The sequence below is a fragment of the Hemitrygon akajei genome, chromosome 5, assembly GCF_048418815.1.
Source record: "Hemitrygon akajei chromosome 5, sHemAka1.3, whole genome shotgun sequence".
NCBI lineage: Eukaryota > Metazoa > Chordata > Chondrichthyes > Myliobatiformes > Dasyatidae > Hemitrygon > Hemitrygon akajei.
The window spans coordinates 151,549,872-151,564,363 of NC_133128.1; the positions used below are offsets into that span (position 1 = coordinate 151,549,872).

The 14,492-nt window shown below is 41.8% G+C and overlaps 1 protein-coding gene across 3 annotated transcripts in view; it reads right to left on the reverse strand.

Moving 5' to 3' along the window:
- Positions 1-14,492, reverse strand: part of kcnh3 (potassium voltage-gated channel, subfamily H (eag-related), member 3) — a 612,109-nt gene that overhangs the window by 112,295 nt on the left and 485,322 nt on the right. For all 3 annotated transcript variants that reach the window (XM_073046887.1, XM_073046888.1, XM_073046886.1), the window contains one exon: positions 5,858-6,107. In XM_073046887.1, coding sequence (XP_072902988.1) covers positions 5,858-6,107 — 250 coding nt within the window. The remainder of the gene's footprint in view (positions 1-5,857; positions 6,108-14,492) is intronic.

The following is a 14,492-nucleotide window of genomic DNA, read 5'->3' on the forward strand; positions in this document are numbered from 1 at the left end:
TACTTTCTACTTTTATTTCCAACTCCAGAAGAAGATGGCACCAGTGAACAACGCAACCAAGGGCGACATCCTTCAGATGGTTCACAAAACTACTTCTTTCACTTCTTTTATGTTCTCTTTTTCTTTCAAACTGTTGGAGCCTGTGATCTACATTTTTGTGTTGTGTTTTTGGGCCAATTGAACAATCTGGCACTTTACTGTCTCCAAAGGTGTTCACTGAGGCGTGCCAAGAATCCTGGAGATGGGTCAAAAGTCATGATTGACTCCATTTCCCATCGATCTCACCAATTAAAGATTGAAATCATCGAGGTGAGAGCCGAAGGTGAATGGGTGTTCAGCACCATCTACCAGCCTCTCCCTTATTGCTGCCAGAGGAAGGGCACTACATTTGAATGGTCTCTCTCTCTCTCTCTTTCCCCCCCACCCCCCACCCTACCCCTGATGCTGCCAGAGGATAGTGCCAGAACCCTGTGTTTTGGGCAAGGTTTAATCGATGTGGTTTGCAGAGTGGACTCTGGTTTCTGGTTGTTCCTTTTTCTTTGTTGCTATTTTGGGCATTTTTGACCTACAGGTAATGACCAACATAGTGCTAGATTGAACTAGAACTGAGCTCAACTGAATATGCAGGACTCTTTCAATTTTGTGTTTTTATATTTTATGTTTCTCGCTCATTTTTTGCCATTTGTGTGATTTGCTCTTTTTGTGCATGGGGGTGGGGGGTGTTCAGGCTTTCTTTGAATGGGTTCCATGGTTTTCTCTGTTTTGTAGCTGTTTACGGGAAAGACGAATCCCAGGATTGTATACTGCATACATACTTTGATAATAAATGTACATTGAATCTTTGAATCTTGAATCTAACTTGTGCCAATTAAAAGAGTAAAGAGAGCTGTACTTCATTTTGGAACTTACACAATTTGGAGGTGGCAGGATTAATATGAAATTTTTATCATGAAAATAAAAAGAGTTAAATGTGCAAATTCATTGCACCCTCAAACCCACTCCAACGTATTATCACAATTTAACCTCTCGATGGAGAAAATTAAAAGGAAGTACACATTAATCAAACTTGTCTCAAGACAGTATTTGTGCATCCTGAATAACACGTCACTCCTACAGGTTTAAATTTATCTTCATAACTTTCAGTCCCATGGACGGATAGGTAATCATTCAACATGTTTTTTAAAAAATTGACTGGTTTACCAGCCACTAAGCTAATTAGATATTTGCTTTATTAGTTGCTACTCTTGACTCAGACACATTTACTGTCTATGGATTGACAATGACAACAGAATGGACAATGAAATATTAGATTCCATGGGAGAGAATATGGCTCTCTCTTCCCTTTCTTGTTGCCTTGTATCATTGTTATTGAGGTCACCTTGCAAACCCATCCAATAAATGCACTGATGTCATCAGGTCTTCCAGAAATAGAAGTGGAAAGAAAAAAAAGGATACAAATGAAAAAGTTCACATAATATGGAAGGGAAAGGATAGCAGGTACACAATAAGTGCTTTCACCCATTTTTCATTGAGGAAGGTAAAAATGGGATTGTAGGATTACCAGACATAATTAGCACCGACTGGTGAAGAGACTCTAATCACAATTTCACAAAACTCTTTAGAAAGCAAAGTTCTGAAAGTCGGGAGGGTGCCAGGTGTTCAAGAGAGTGAGAAAGCAGCAAGTCAAACTATGAAAGATCCATCAGTTTCAGCACAAGATTGTGCATGCAGCTTAGTCTGTGATGAGGCATAAAAGACACAGGTGAGGCAAGTCGATTGACAAGTGGGTTTGAAGAGGAAGTACCAAGAAAGCTTTCACTTTGCACAAGACATCATCTTTGTAAAGGAGCTGAAACAATTGCCTTGTCACCAGTGGCCAGGACCTAAGGCAGTCCTCAAGCAGGCCCAGTCCAAGCCCCCCCTCACCATTGAGCACACCTAGATGGAGCACCATTGCAGGAAAGCAGCATCCATTATCAAGGACACCCAACACCCAGGCCTTGCTCTTTCTCACTATTGCCATCAGGAAGAAGGTAATGGAGCCTCAGGACCCAAACCACAAGGTTCAGGAAGAGTTATTACCCCTCAACCATCAGGGTCTTGAACCAGAGGGGATAGCATCACTCAATATCACTCACTCCATCACTGAGCTGCTCCCACAACCTATGAACTCACTATCAAGGATTCTCCGTTTCATGTTTTCGATATTTATTGCTTATTATTTTATTATTATTATTTATTTTCTTTCTTTTTGTACTTGCACAGTTTGTTGTCTTTTGCACAATGGATGTTTGTCCATCCAGCTGGGTGCTGTCTTTCGCTGATTCTATTGTATTCTTTGTATGTATTGTGAATGCCCACAAGAAAATGAATCTTAGTGACATATAGGTTGTATATAGTGACATATATGTACTTTGGTAATAAATTTACTTTGAACTTTGTACTGGCATCGTGTTCTAAAATAACCTCTCAGTCCTTATGCTTTATGCCTCAGTTAATGAAGGGGAGCATCCTGCAGGGTCTTCGAACCACTGTATTGACCCTGTCTTGCTGTCTTTAAGGACCTATGCATATGCACTCTTAGGTTCCTTTACATTTCCACATGACACGGTAGCCTCTCTCTGAGCCCCATTCCTTGTACATCCTCAAATACACTTCTTCATATTTTTCTGGATTAAATCCCATTTTCTGCCCAAATGACCAGACTATCTCTGTTATCCCGCAGTCGTTTTCATCTCATTCACAAACATTCACTTGCTCTTCCAGTAAGAGGGCAGCATGTGCAAACATAGCCGACTCTCGGAGGCTAACTAAAAGTGCTTTTCTCTTTATATTTTCTTTTAATGATCCAAACACAGTTGTACTTCAAGAGTGTACTTGAAGAGCAAGAGGATAAAACCTGAGAGAATAGGACTAATCGAGTGTGACAGTGGAAAAGTGTGTATGGAACCGCAGGAAATTGCAGAGGTACTTAAAGAGTACTTTACTTCAGTATTCACTACGGAAAAGGATCTTGGCGATTGTAGTGATGACTTGCAGCGGACGGAAATGCTTGAGCATGTAGGTATTAAGAAAGAGGATGTGCTGGAGCTTTTGGAAAGCATCAAGTTGGATTAGTCACCGGGACTGGATGAGATGTACCCCAGGCTACTGTGGGAGATGAGGGACGAGATTGCTGAGCCTCTGGCGATGATCTTTGCATCATCAATGAAGATGGGAGAGGTTCCGGAGGATTGTAGGATTGCGGATGTTGTTCCATTATTCAAGCAAGGGAGTAAAGATAGCCCAGGAAATTATAGACCAGTGAGTCTTACTTCTGTGGTTGGTAAATTGATGGAGAAAATCCTGAGAGGCAGGATTTATGAACATCTGGAGCGGCATAATATGATTAGGAATAGTCAGCATGGCTTTGTCAAAAACAGGTCATGCCTTATGAGCCTGATTGAATTTTTTGAGGATGTGACTAAACACATTGATGAAAGTAGAACAGTAGATGTAGTGTATATGGATTTTAGCAAGGCATTTGACAAGGTACCTTATGCAAAGCATATTGAGAAAGTAAGGAGACATGGGATCCCAGGGGACATTGCTTTGTGGATCAAGAACTGGCTTGCCCACAGAAGGCAAGGAGTGTTTGTAGATGGGTTATATTCTATATGGAGGGTGGTGACCAGTGGTGTGCCAAACATGTCCTTACCTTAGAACTACCTAGGCTTACCCATAGCCCTCTATTTTTCTAAGCTCCATGTATCCATCCAGGAGTCTCTTAAAAGACCCTATCGTTTCCACCTCCACCACTGCCACCAGCAGCCCATTCCAAGCACTCACTACTCTCTGCGTAAAAAAACTTACTCCTGACATCTCCTCTGTACCTTCTTCCAAGCACCTTAAAACTATGCCCTCTCATGCTAGCGATTTCAGCCCGCGGAAAAAGCCTTTGACTATCCACACAATCAATGCCTCTTATTACCTTGTACACCTCTATCAGGTCACTTCTCATCCTCTGTTGCTCCAGGAGAAAAGGCCAAGTTCACTCAACCTATTCCCAGAAGGCATTCTCCCTAATCCAGGCAACATCCTTGTAACTCTCCTCTGCACATCCTTCCTGTAGTGAGGCGACCAGAATTGAGCATTGTACTCCAAATGGGGTCTGACCAGGGTCCTATAAACTGTAACTGCAACATTACTTCTTGGCTCCTAAACTCAATCCTATGATTGATGAAGGCCAATGCACCATATGCTTTCTTAACCACAGAGTCAACCTGCGTAGCAGCTTTGAGTGTCCTATGGACTCGGACCCCAAGATCCTTCTGATCCTCCACACTGCCAAGAGTCTTGCCACTAATGTTATATTCTGCCATCATATTTGACCTACCAAAATCAACCACCTTAACTTATCTGGGTTGAACTCCATCTGCCACTTCTCAGTCCAATTTTGGATCCTATCAATGTCCCACTGTAACCATGACAGCCCTCCACACTATCCACAACACCTCCAACCTTTGTGTCATCAGCAAACTTACTAACCCATCCCTCCACTTCCTCATCCAAGTCATTCATAAAAATCACAAAGAGTAGGGGTCCCAGAACATACTCCAAAGGACTGCAAACATACAGTTTTGCATACTCCAAAGGATCTCAGTCTCCTCAGGAAGTAGAGGTGACTCTGGCCCTTCTTGTACATAGCCTTTGTGTTGGTGCTCCACTCATGTCTGTCATCCAGGTGCACTCCCAAGTACTTGTAGGTCCTCATCACATCCACATCCTCACCATCAACAGTAACAGGGAGCAGTGCAGGCTTAGTCTTCCTAAAGTCCATCACCATCTCCTTTGCCTTACTGACATTGAGCTGCAGGTGATTCAGCTTGCACCAGTTGACAATGTCCTCCACCAGGGCCCTGTATTCATTCTCCCGTTCTCCCTTTCTACGCCCAATTATTGCTGAGTCATCAGAGAATTTCTGCAGGTAACATGGCTCAGTCTTGTATCTAAAGTCCGATGTATACAGGGTAAACAGGAAGCGAGCCAATACAGTCCCCTGTGGGGCCGCAGTGCTGCTTATAGCCATGTCTGACACACAGCTCTGAAGCCACACGCACTATAGTCTGCCAGTCAGGTAGTCCATTATCCAGGATACAATGAAAGTCCCAAACTGCATTGAGCGGAGCTTTCCCCCAGCAATGAGGGCTGTACGGTATTGAAGATACTTGAGAAAACACAATCCTCACAGGGCTGCCCTGCTTATCCAAACGTGAGTAGGTTCTGTTCAGCAGGTAGATGACAGTGCCGTCGACTCCACTGTGCTCTTGGTAGGCAAACAGGAGCATCAGTGAGCTGCTCGTTGATCGGAGTAGCTGAATTGGTGTTGGCCATGGGGCCTGCCGAGGCTGGGATGGTAGAGAATGAGCTGGCCGAGGTGTCGGAGGGACCAGCCAAGGTCAGGATGGTAGAAAAGGAGCTGGCTGATAAATCCTTGTGATAGTGTTCTGTGCTGATTGGAATTCTTTTTGGTGAATATATGGCAGATGCAGTTTATTGGCTGTAATAGCTTTCTCCTTTTGCTTGTTCTTTCTTTCCTCTCTTTTCTGTAAGTGTATACCTCAGATAAATATTACATGGAGATTTGTGGCAAATATGACTATATGATATATGTGTACAATATCTGAAATACATCTTATAGAAATGTTTGTTTGATGATGAACTTCAATAAAAAAATAAATTACAAAACAAAACTCAGGCACATTGAATAGTAAGCAGTACAAGAGTAATTTCTAATTATCAGAAACCCTTTTGGCATTATGTCTGAAAATGTCCAAACAATCAATAACTAACTGAGAAGCCAAAGCTGGTTACTTACCTAGAATGGCCAGGACGGTGTTGTCCTTCAGGACTTCCATGGAACCAGAGCAGACAAAGTAGATGGCCTGCAGGGCATCACCCTGGCGGATGAGGTACTCCCCAGGAGCACAGAAAGAGGTTTTAATGCTCAGTGAGAGTGAACGCAGGCACCCACGGCTCGCTGATTCAAATATAGGCAGCTGAAGGATTTCTTTGTTCAGATGCATGGCAATGTCTGCTCGCAGTTCATCAGGGAAATCTTTCAGAAGCTAGAAAAAAGACAGCTCGATTAGAACCAACACCATAGAAATATGATCTCCTGGTACAATAAAACATGTTTCTCAACAAGGCTGCAGACTCCTATTGTTTGTACATCTCCTGTTATCATTAAAAAATAATCCAGCATCATTACTTCTGAAAGAATTCTGTTACCTACAGTCAAAGTAATTGAACAGAAATTTAGAAATCAGAAAAGAATCTGTTCAAGTAGCAACTTCAAACAGCATCGTGCATAGATTTTTAAATATAAAAGTTCTTAAGATAGAGGAGCAGAATTAGGCCATTCAGTCCATTGAGTCAGCTCTGCCATTTGATCAAGAGGGAGATTTCAGTACACAAAGAAGGTTCAAAAGACTTTGCAGGAATAAGTTTCCAAACAGTGAAAAATATTTGATTTAGACTGAGCAGAATTTCAATGTCCTTTTACATAAAATACAGAAAATAACAATGAAGGCGCAGCAAGCAACTAGGTAAGTAAATAGCCAATATGATGAAGGAGTTGGAGAACAAGGGATAGAAATCTCAATAAAATTGTAGAGGACTTTGATGAGAACATCCCTAAAGTGGTGTGTCTCTTGCTGTACCTGAGGATATAATTCATTTAATGTTCAAGGTTCAAAGTGAATTTATTATGGACGTATGTATACTGCATGCTGTCATATACTACCCTGAGATTCACTTTCTTGCAGGTATTTACAGCAGAACAAAGAAATAAAATAGAATCAATGAAATTAGAAATAAAATTAATGAAAATGAAAGAGAATAGAGACAGCACAACAAAGATTAGTCCAATTTATTTTTGTGATGACGGTTGTTTTCAAGGAGACTAAAAGTGATAGACCAATACTAGGTAGAACTCATTAGAATTAGAGTTCATTTCTTTGTAGCACAGATGTTTTAAGAGGGCTAGAGAGAGTGGATACTGAAAGGATGTTTCTTCCAACTGGAAAGTCATAAACTGGGAGACATAATGCCAGGATAAGAGTTGGACAGTTAGTACTAAGACGAAGAATGATTTCTTCACCAAGAATCTTTGTAATTCCTCTACCTCAAGTGAAGATATGAATGCATGGCTGTTAAGTTAAGGTTTCGAATAATAGACTTTTTGACTCTAATGGAAGGATATGGAGATAAGGGAGAGAAGTAAATGAAACAAGATCAGCTATGATCTTACCGAAGAGGGTTAGCCTAAAGGGGTTGGATGGCTTTCTCCTACTCCTACGTTAAGTTCTCTGGAATATTGAAGGTTGAGCCTATATAGTTTAAGGTGCAATGGACTGAGTTAGATTAATGAAACTAAAACATGCAGGGAAGACTCAGCAAGTCAGGCAGCATCTTAGTAAGGGAAGTCTCTTCATCAGAACAGAGAAAGAGAAAAAAAAAACAAACTAGCAGAGGAGATGGGAGAGGGCAAGGTAGAACAAAGAGAATGTCTGTAGTAGGGTGGAGAAATGTAACCATGAAATGGACAGGGAAGCTCTTTAGTCTCAGCAATGTGTTGTCAATTTAGTGAACGCTGGATGATGTTTCATTTGCAGTTTCTGTTCCAACAAGTATTAAGGAAGAGAGGGATTGCAAGCAAAAATGACAGTGCTAACACAAGCTGAAAGAAGAGCAAGTCATCTGAAATTGGGAATCTCAAATACTCTCTACAACTTGTTCAGTCATAAGAGGCACATTGTAAAGCTGCAGTGCACAGAAACTGCATATTGTTATTAATCAAAGTAATAACTTTTTGATGAACTTTGAGCTGAGACATATAATACTTGGTAGACCATACATTCAAAGGGTGAGCAGACGTAGTTTACCAACGTACTCATGTGTCACACCTGGAAATGCTCCAAGAAAGACGCCCTACATTATAAAAATTCTTCATTTTCAACAATGGACATCAAAATAACATAGGGTCAACCACAAAATAAAGATGTATTTCAAGCACTGACATCAATGTTTTGCATTTTATTCAATTCATTTGTTGCATCTTTGCATGAGAAATGTAAGTAAAGATGGAAAGGTTTTAAAGTGGAGATGTTAGCTTCTTTGTAAATTTGGAAAAGTATTTAAGTTAATGTTAAAATGGTGGGGAATTTTACAATTGATCCCACACCATATCATTGACTACAATTTCCAAAACACTTGATTAGCTTTGAATACTTCGAGGCAGACTAAGGTTATGAAATGTACTCTATAAATGTAAGTATTTTATGCTCATAAACTATTCTGTGGTCCAGTGTGTCCTCAACACAATCACCAGGAAGGCCATTGCAGATTTAATAAAGAATAGTGAGCCACGTTTAGCTAATAGCCTCAGGGTGCACAAACATTTATCTAAAAGTGATACTAAAATGATTGAGTTCAAAACTACATTTGGAAGGATAGTTGCCTGTACAGCTCCTCAAAATCAAGCACCACACAGATGATATTTAATTTCATATGAATTAATATTGTGCATTTTTCATTAGTAGTTAATGACAATCATTAGAAGGACCATGCGTGTATTAGAAGTTCCAGTGCCCTGACATTGTTCTGTTATCCAAGGCTTCCAAACAGTAGTCCAATGTCTACAGTTAATTTCTGGTGATATTTTATACCAGATTCAGATTCAGATCTATTTATCAAATGTACATCAAAATAAAGAATGAAATGTGTCACTTGTATTAACAACCAATGCACTTGGGGCAGCCAGCAAGTGTTGCTACACATCCCGGCACCAACACAGCATACTCACAATGTTCAGCGCTTCAACAACACAACACACATTGATACAAGCAGCAACAACAACAACAGAACAAAACAAGACAGCAACAGCAAAAACAAGCCCCTTTCTAACCCTCCCACCATCTCACAACACACAGGCCTTCATCCCTAGGACAGGCCTCTAACTCCAGGACAGACCCCTTCTGGTCTTCCCGTCCTTGTACAGTATCCCTTCAATACCGTATTGACATTACTGAATAATTCAGCATTTTGTCATGATGATTGCTCCAAAACTGTGTTATTCTAAAGTTCAGGTACATCTATCTGGCAGTCACGAAGGATATGTTACACAATATGTAAAGAAAATCTCAGGTGGACTAATCCAAATATCCTAAACTACACATCTCTGGGGGTGTCAACAAGTTTACTCTAAAAGCCCAGTAGGACGAAATCTTGCAAAAGGAGAATTGGTTCCATCATGAAAGGATCAGAAATAGTAAGAACAGGTAAAAAAAATAACCAAAGACACACCAAAACAATGGCCCTGCCCTCTTAGCTGACTCTTAGCTCCAACAGCCTGGAGTCAGTACTTACCTTTACTCTACTTTATTGTCACCAAACAATTGATACTAGAGCTTAAATCATCACAGCGATATTCGCTTCTGCGCTTCGCACTCCCTGAAGTACAAATCAAAGTAAATATAATAAAAATTTAAATTATAAATTATAATTAGAAAATAGAAAAGGGAAAGTAAGGTAGTGCAAGTCAGGTGCTGATATTAGGAAGGTACCCCCCAGATCCGGGTCAGGATCCGTTCAGCAGTCTTATCACAGTTGGAAAGAAGCTGTTCCCAAATCTGGCCGTACGAATCTTCAAGCTACTGAACCTTCTCCCGGAGGGAAGAGGGGCAAAAAGTATGTAGGTTGGGTGGGTCGTGTCCTTAATTATCCTGGCAGCACTGCTCCGACAGCGTGCAGTGTAAAGTGAGTCCAAGGATGGAAGATTGGTTTGTGTGATGTGCTGAGCTATGTTCACGATCTTCTGCAGATTCTTCTGGTCTTGGACAGGACAACTTCCATACCAGGTTGTGATGCACCCTAGAAGAATGCTTTCTACTGTGCATCTATAAAAATTAGTGAGGGTTTTAGGGGACAGGTCAAATTTCTTCAGCTTTCTCAGGAAGTAAAGGCACTGGTGGGCCTTCTTGGCTGTGGACTCTGCTTGGTTAGACCAAGTGAGGTCATTTGTGATATTCACCCCGAAGAACTTAAAGCTTTTGACCTGTTCCACCTGTGCACCACCGGAGTAGATGGGGTTGTGCGGTCCGCTACTCCTTCTGAAGTCAACAACCAATTCCTTCGTTTTGCTGACGTTGAGGGATAGGTTATTGTCTTCGCACCATGCCACCAGGTTCTTAATTTCCTCTCTGTACTCAGACTCATCATCACCCAAGATACGGTCTACAACTGTGGTGTCATCAGCAAACTTATATATTGAATTCGATGGAAACTTGGCTACACAATCATGGGTGTACAGTGAGTACAGCAGGGGGCTGAGTACACAGCCTTGTGGGGCACCGGTGCTCAGAGTGATTGTAGAGGAGAGCTTGTCCCCTATTTTTACAGACTGGGTCCTGTCTGTGAGGAAGTTGAAGATCCAGCTGCAGATCTGAGTGCTAAGACCCAGGTTCCGGGGCTTAGGAATCAGTTTATTTGGAATGATGGTATTAAAGGCAGAGCTGTAGTCAATGAAAAGGAGCCTTATGTATGCGTCTTTATTCTCCAGGTGTTCTCAGGAGGAACACAAAAATACAACTGCAGATGCTGTGGATCAAAGAATACAAACACAACGCTGGAAGAACTCAGCAGGTCAGGCAGCATGCGTGAGAAAAGAGTAGCCAACGTTTCGGGCCGAGACCCTTCATCAGGAATGTAGTGTTCTTAGGAGGAATGTAGTGCCAGAGAGATGGCATCTGCCGTTGACCTGTTGCTCCGGTAGGCGAATTGCAAAGCGTTGAGGTTAACCGATAGGTTATGCTTGAAGCACTTCATAGCAATTGATGTCAGAGCCACAGGTCGATAGTCATTCAGGCAATCCACCATGCTTTTCTTCGGCACCGGGATTAAAACACAAGGGGATCTTAGACTGAAGCAGGGAGCAGTTGAAGATGTCGACAAACACTCCTTGAAGGTTTGCCTTCAGGGTTCTTTATGAGGAGTTAGCAATTTCTCTTTGTCATCATCTGGGATTTTTCCCAATGCTCCGTTTTCTTCCCAGAACCAAAAGACATGCTGTTTGGTAGCTTACTAAATTATATTTAGTATAAAATTAGTGCTGCCAACTGGCCCTTCCAGGAATGAAAGCAGAAACTATGTTTATCAAAAGTAAAAGTTCCCCATTTTTTTGGTTAGGCCTCTTTGGACTCAAACAAATGCAGCATCGGGTCATAGAGAGATGTAAATGAAAACAGGCCGTTCAGCCCACTGAATTATCACTGACCACTGACCACCCATTTACAGCAATTGCACATTAATACCCTTTTAATAAATTCTCCCTACATTCCCATCAACAACCGTCAGATTCTACCACCGACCTACACACGAGGGCCAATATACAACTATCAACCCAGACTCTTTGGAATGTGAGAGGAAATAATAGCACTTAGTGACAAGGAGAGTGTGCAAGTTTCACCCACACAGCATCTGAGGTCAGAAATTAACTTGGGTCTCTGATGCTGTGAGACAACAGCTCGACTCACTGCACTAGTGTTCCAACCCAGTGAGCAGCAAGGCGTCATGTGTGCTAGATGTTTGCAGAAAGAGCCTGGAAGGATCTTGTGATTCCTCTAATATCTGGATGATCCTGAATGTAACTTAACAGCGGTGGAGGCACTTGTATGAGTTTATACTTAGCGTTTTCTGGGAGTCACGGACAGAATGAGTACTATCTTGTGGAAGGGTAGCCAGTTTTGATGCTGCACCTGTAGAAAGTGCTGATTGGATGGCGTGGAACTTAGGATGACGGTGCCTAACGGTGAATCCTTTGCTTGCATCTTCCGAAACAGCTCTATTTCCATCTTTAATATCTAATATCTCTTGTTATTCCTTCTCGGGGTTCTTTTGAAGACCCTGACCTGGAGTTACACGCTGACTTCGGTTCTTTGCAGGAATGGGACCCGCTCCCAGGGCTTCATGACCAGCTGCTTTTCGATATGCCAAGGACACGGCCTGGAAGACTAGCGCACCTTCAGGGTGCCGGATTTTCATGGCTCTGGGGGTGGGCGGTTTTGAGGACAGTGCTGCTGCCTGATGCATCGTGGGAGTACACGGAAGATCGAAAGCAGTGAGCTGGCTGCTGGCTGTGTGCCCAGGGACCCGAGTTCTTTAGGTACGGAGCTTGGAAAAAGCGACACAACAGACTTTTAACATTGTAAATCTGTGAGTTGTTTTGTTATGTCTCCCCTTTCACTGTGAGACGGGGACACCTTTTCTTCCCTTATTAGTGAGGGAGAGAGCCTGTGATATGTCAAATTACCGGGTGAACGAGTAGTCTTTGAGGTACTGCAAGTCTGTGTCTTTATTGATGCTTTGCTGCGTGCCTGAGTGCTCGGTGGAGGGTGCTGATGCTTTTTGTGCTGGTGGGGAAGGAGGGGGGATTGTTGTCTTGCTGCTGCTTCCATGTGGGAGGGGGTTACTGGGGGGAACATTTAACTGTCATTCATTCTTTGGGGCACTCTGTTTTAATGGATGTTTGCGAAGAAATAGAATTTCTGGATGCAGATGGCATACATTTCTCTGACATTAAACGTACCTATTGAAACCATTTTGTGAAGCCTGAGTGTAAAGGGTTTTTCCTCTAGTGCTCTTAATGTTTGAGGTGGAACTTGCTGAAATGAGTAGAATTGAGGGGAGGAGTGGGGAATGTGATTCCCGTTTGGGTCAAAGTTCTTGAGCATGGTGAGCAGTCTTTGGCAAGGATGGCAAATGTAATGTTAGCATTCAATTCAAAAGGACCAGAAAATAAAAGCAAGGATGTAATGTTGAGCCTTCCTACAGCACAGATGAAGCCTCACTTGGGGCACTGTGAGCAGTTTTGGACCCCTTATCTTAGAAAGGATGTGCTGAAACTGAAGAGGGTTCAAAAGAAGTTCACAAAAATGACTCCAGGATTGAATGGCTTATCATATGAAAAGCGTTTGATGCCTCTGTGCCTGTATTCACTGGAATTCAGAAGAATGAGGGGTGACCTGACTGAAAGTATTGAATGGAAAAAGGCCTTGTTAGAATAAATGTGGAGAGGATGTCTCCTATGGTGAGAGAGTCTGAGACTAGAGGACACAGCCTCAGAATAGAGAGGCATCCTTTTAGAATGAAGATGAGGAGGACCAGAGAATGGTGAATCTGTGGAATTCTTTGCCACAGGCAGCCATAGAGGCCAAGTATTTATGTATATTTAAGACAGAGGTTGATAGATTCTTGATTGGTCAGGGCATGAAGGGATATGGGGAGAAGGCAGGAGACTGGGGCTGAGAGGCAAATTGGATCAGCCATGTTGAAATGGCGGAGCAGACTTGATGGGCCAGGCGGCTAATTCTGCCCCTTTATCTTACAGACTTATCAATTGAGTTTCTGTGTGAGCTTTGTTGCTTTATGAAGTTGGAAGTGTGAGGAAAGCATGTTACCAATTTCACGTGTTCTCGGGTAAAGATCATATTCCTAAAACAGCATTCCAGGAGTGCGATTATTGAACGAGTACAAATGGATTTTTTGAAAGACCATTTTGGGATGGTGTTAGGGGAGTGCCTAAATCATCTTGACATTGGGACATAGGGAACTGATGGATTTCTAAACCAGAGTATTTTCAGCTTGGTGAACACAAATATAGAGAATATCAGTGACTGCAAATAGAGCTCTGTTTCTGAGCCACGTACTAAAATTAAGTTTCAATCCAATTGGATTCACCAGGGGTTATTTAAAGTAACTACACACAGTATCAGAGCACCAACGCTACATTTTCATTGCCTCAGGTATAAGTTTTTCCACAATGTAGATCCATGGAAATGCATCTGATTTCTTTCTGGCTGTAAACTGACAGACTTGATACCTGGGATGAATTTGGTGCCAGATGAGAATAACAGGTGCCTACCATTTGGAGTAAAGAACTTGGCAGGGAAAATGTTGGTCAGGATGTTTCCCCTGCTGGAAATCCTAAACTAGAGGGTATAGTCTAAAGATAGATGTTGACCAGCTAAGACTTCTATGAAAAGGAGCTACTTTACTTGGAGGAGGCATATTGCACACTTTTGTAGTTCTTTATCTGAGAGACTTGAGAAGATTGAGTTATCAGGCAAATCAAAGATTTGTTTGAGGAGGTGGTGAGTTGGGAAGGTGGATTGACTTTTACCATATTATGTTTTCTCAGGACCCCTCTCAAATGAGATGATTAACATTTATTGTTGCAGTGTTAGATCTGAAATACTTAGATCAGTTTGTTAACATACTAAATTAGAAATTTATGTTCTAGGAATTCAACCTCTACATTTTTCATGCTAATTTGACTTGTACCAGACTATTTGATTGACTCAGTAATTCAGTGTTTTATTTCTTGATAACTTATAACATTAGAGGATAGGAAGATGTTCACAACTTCTTGCTGTTTAGAAAAGCTTCAAGAATTT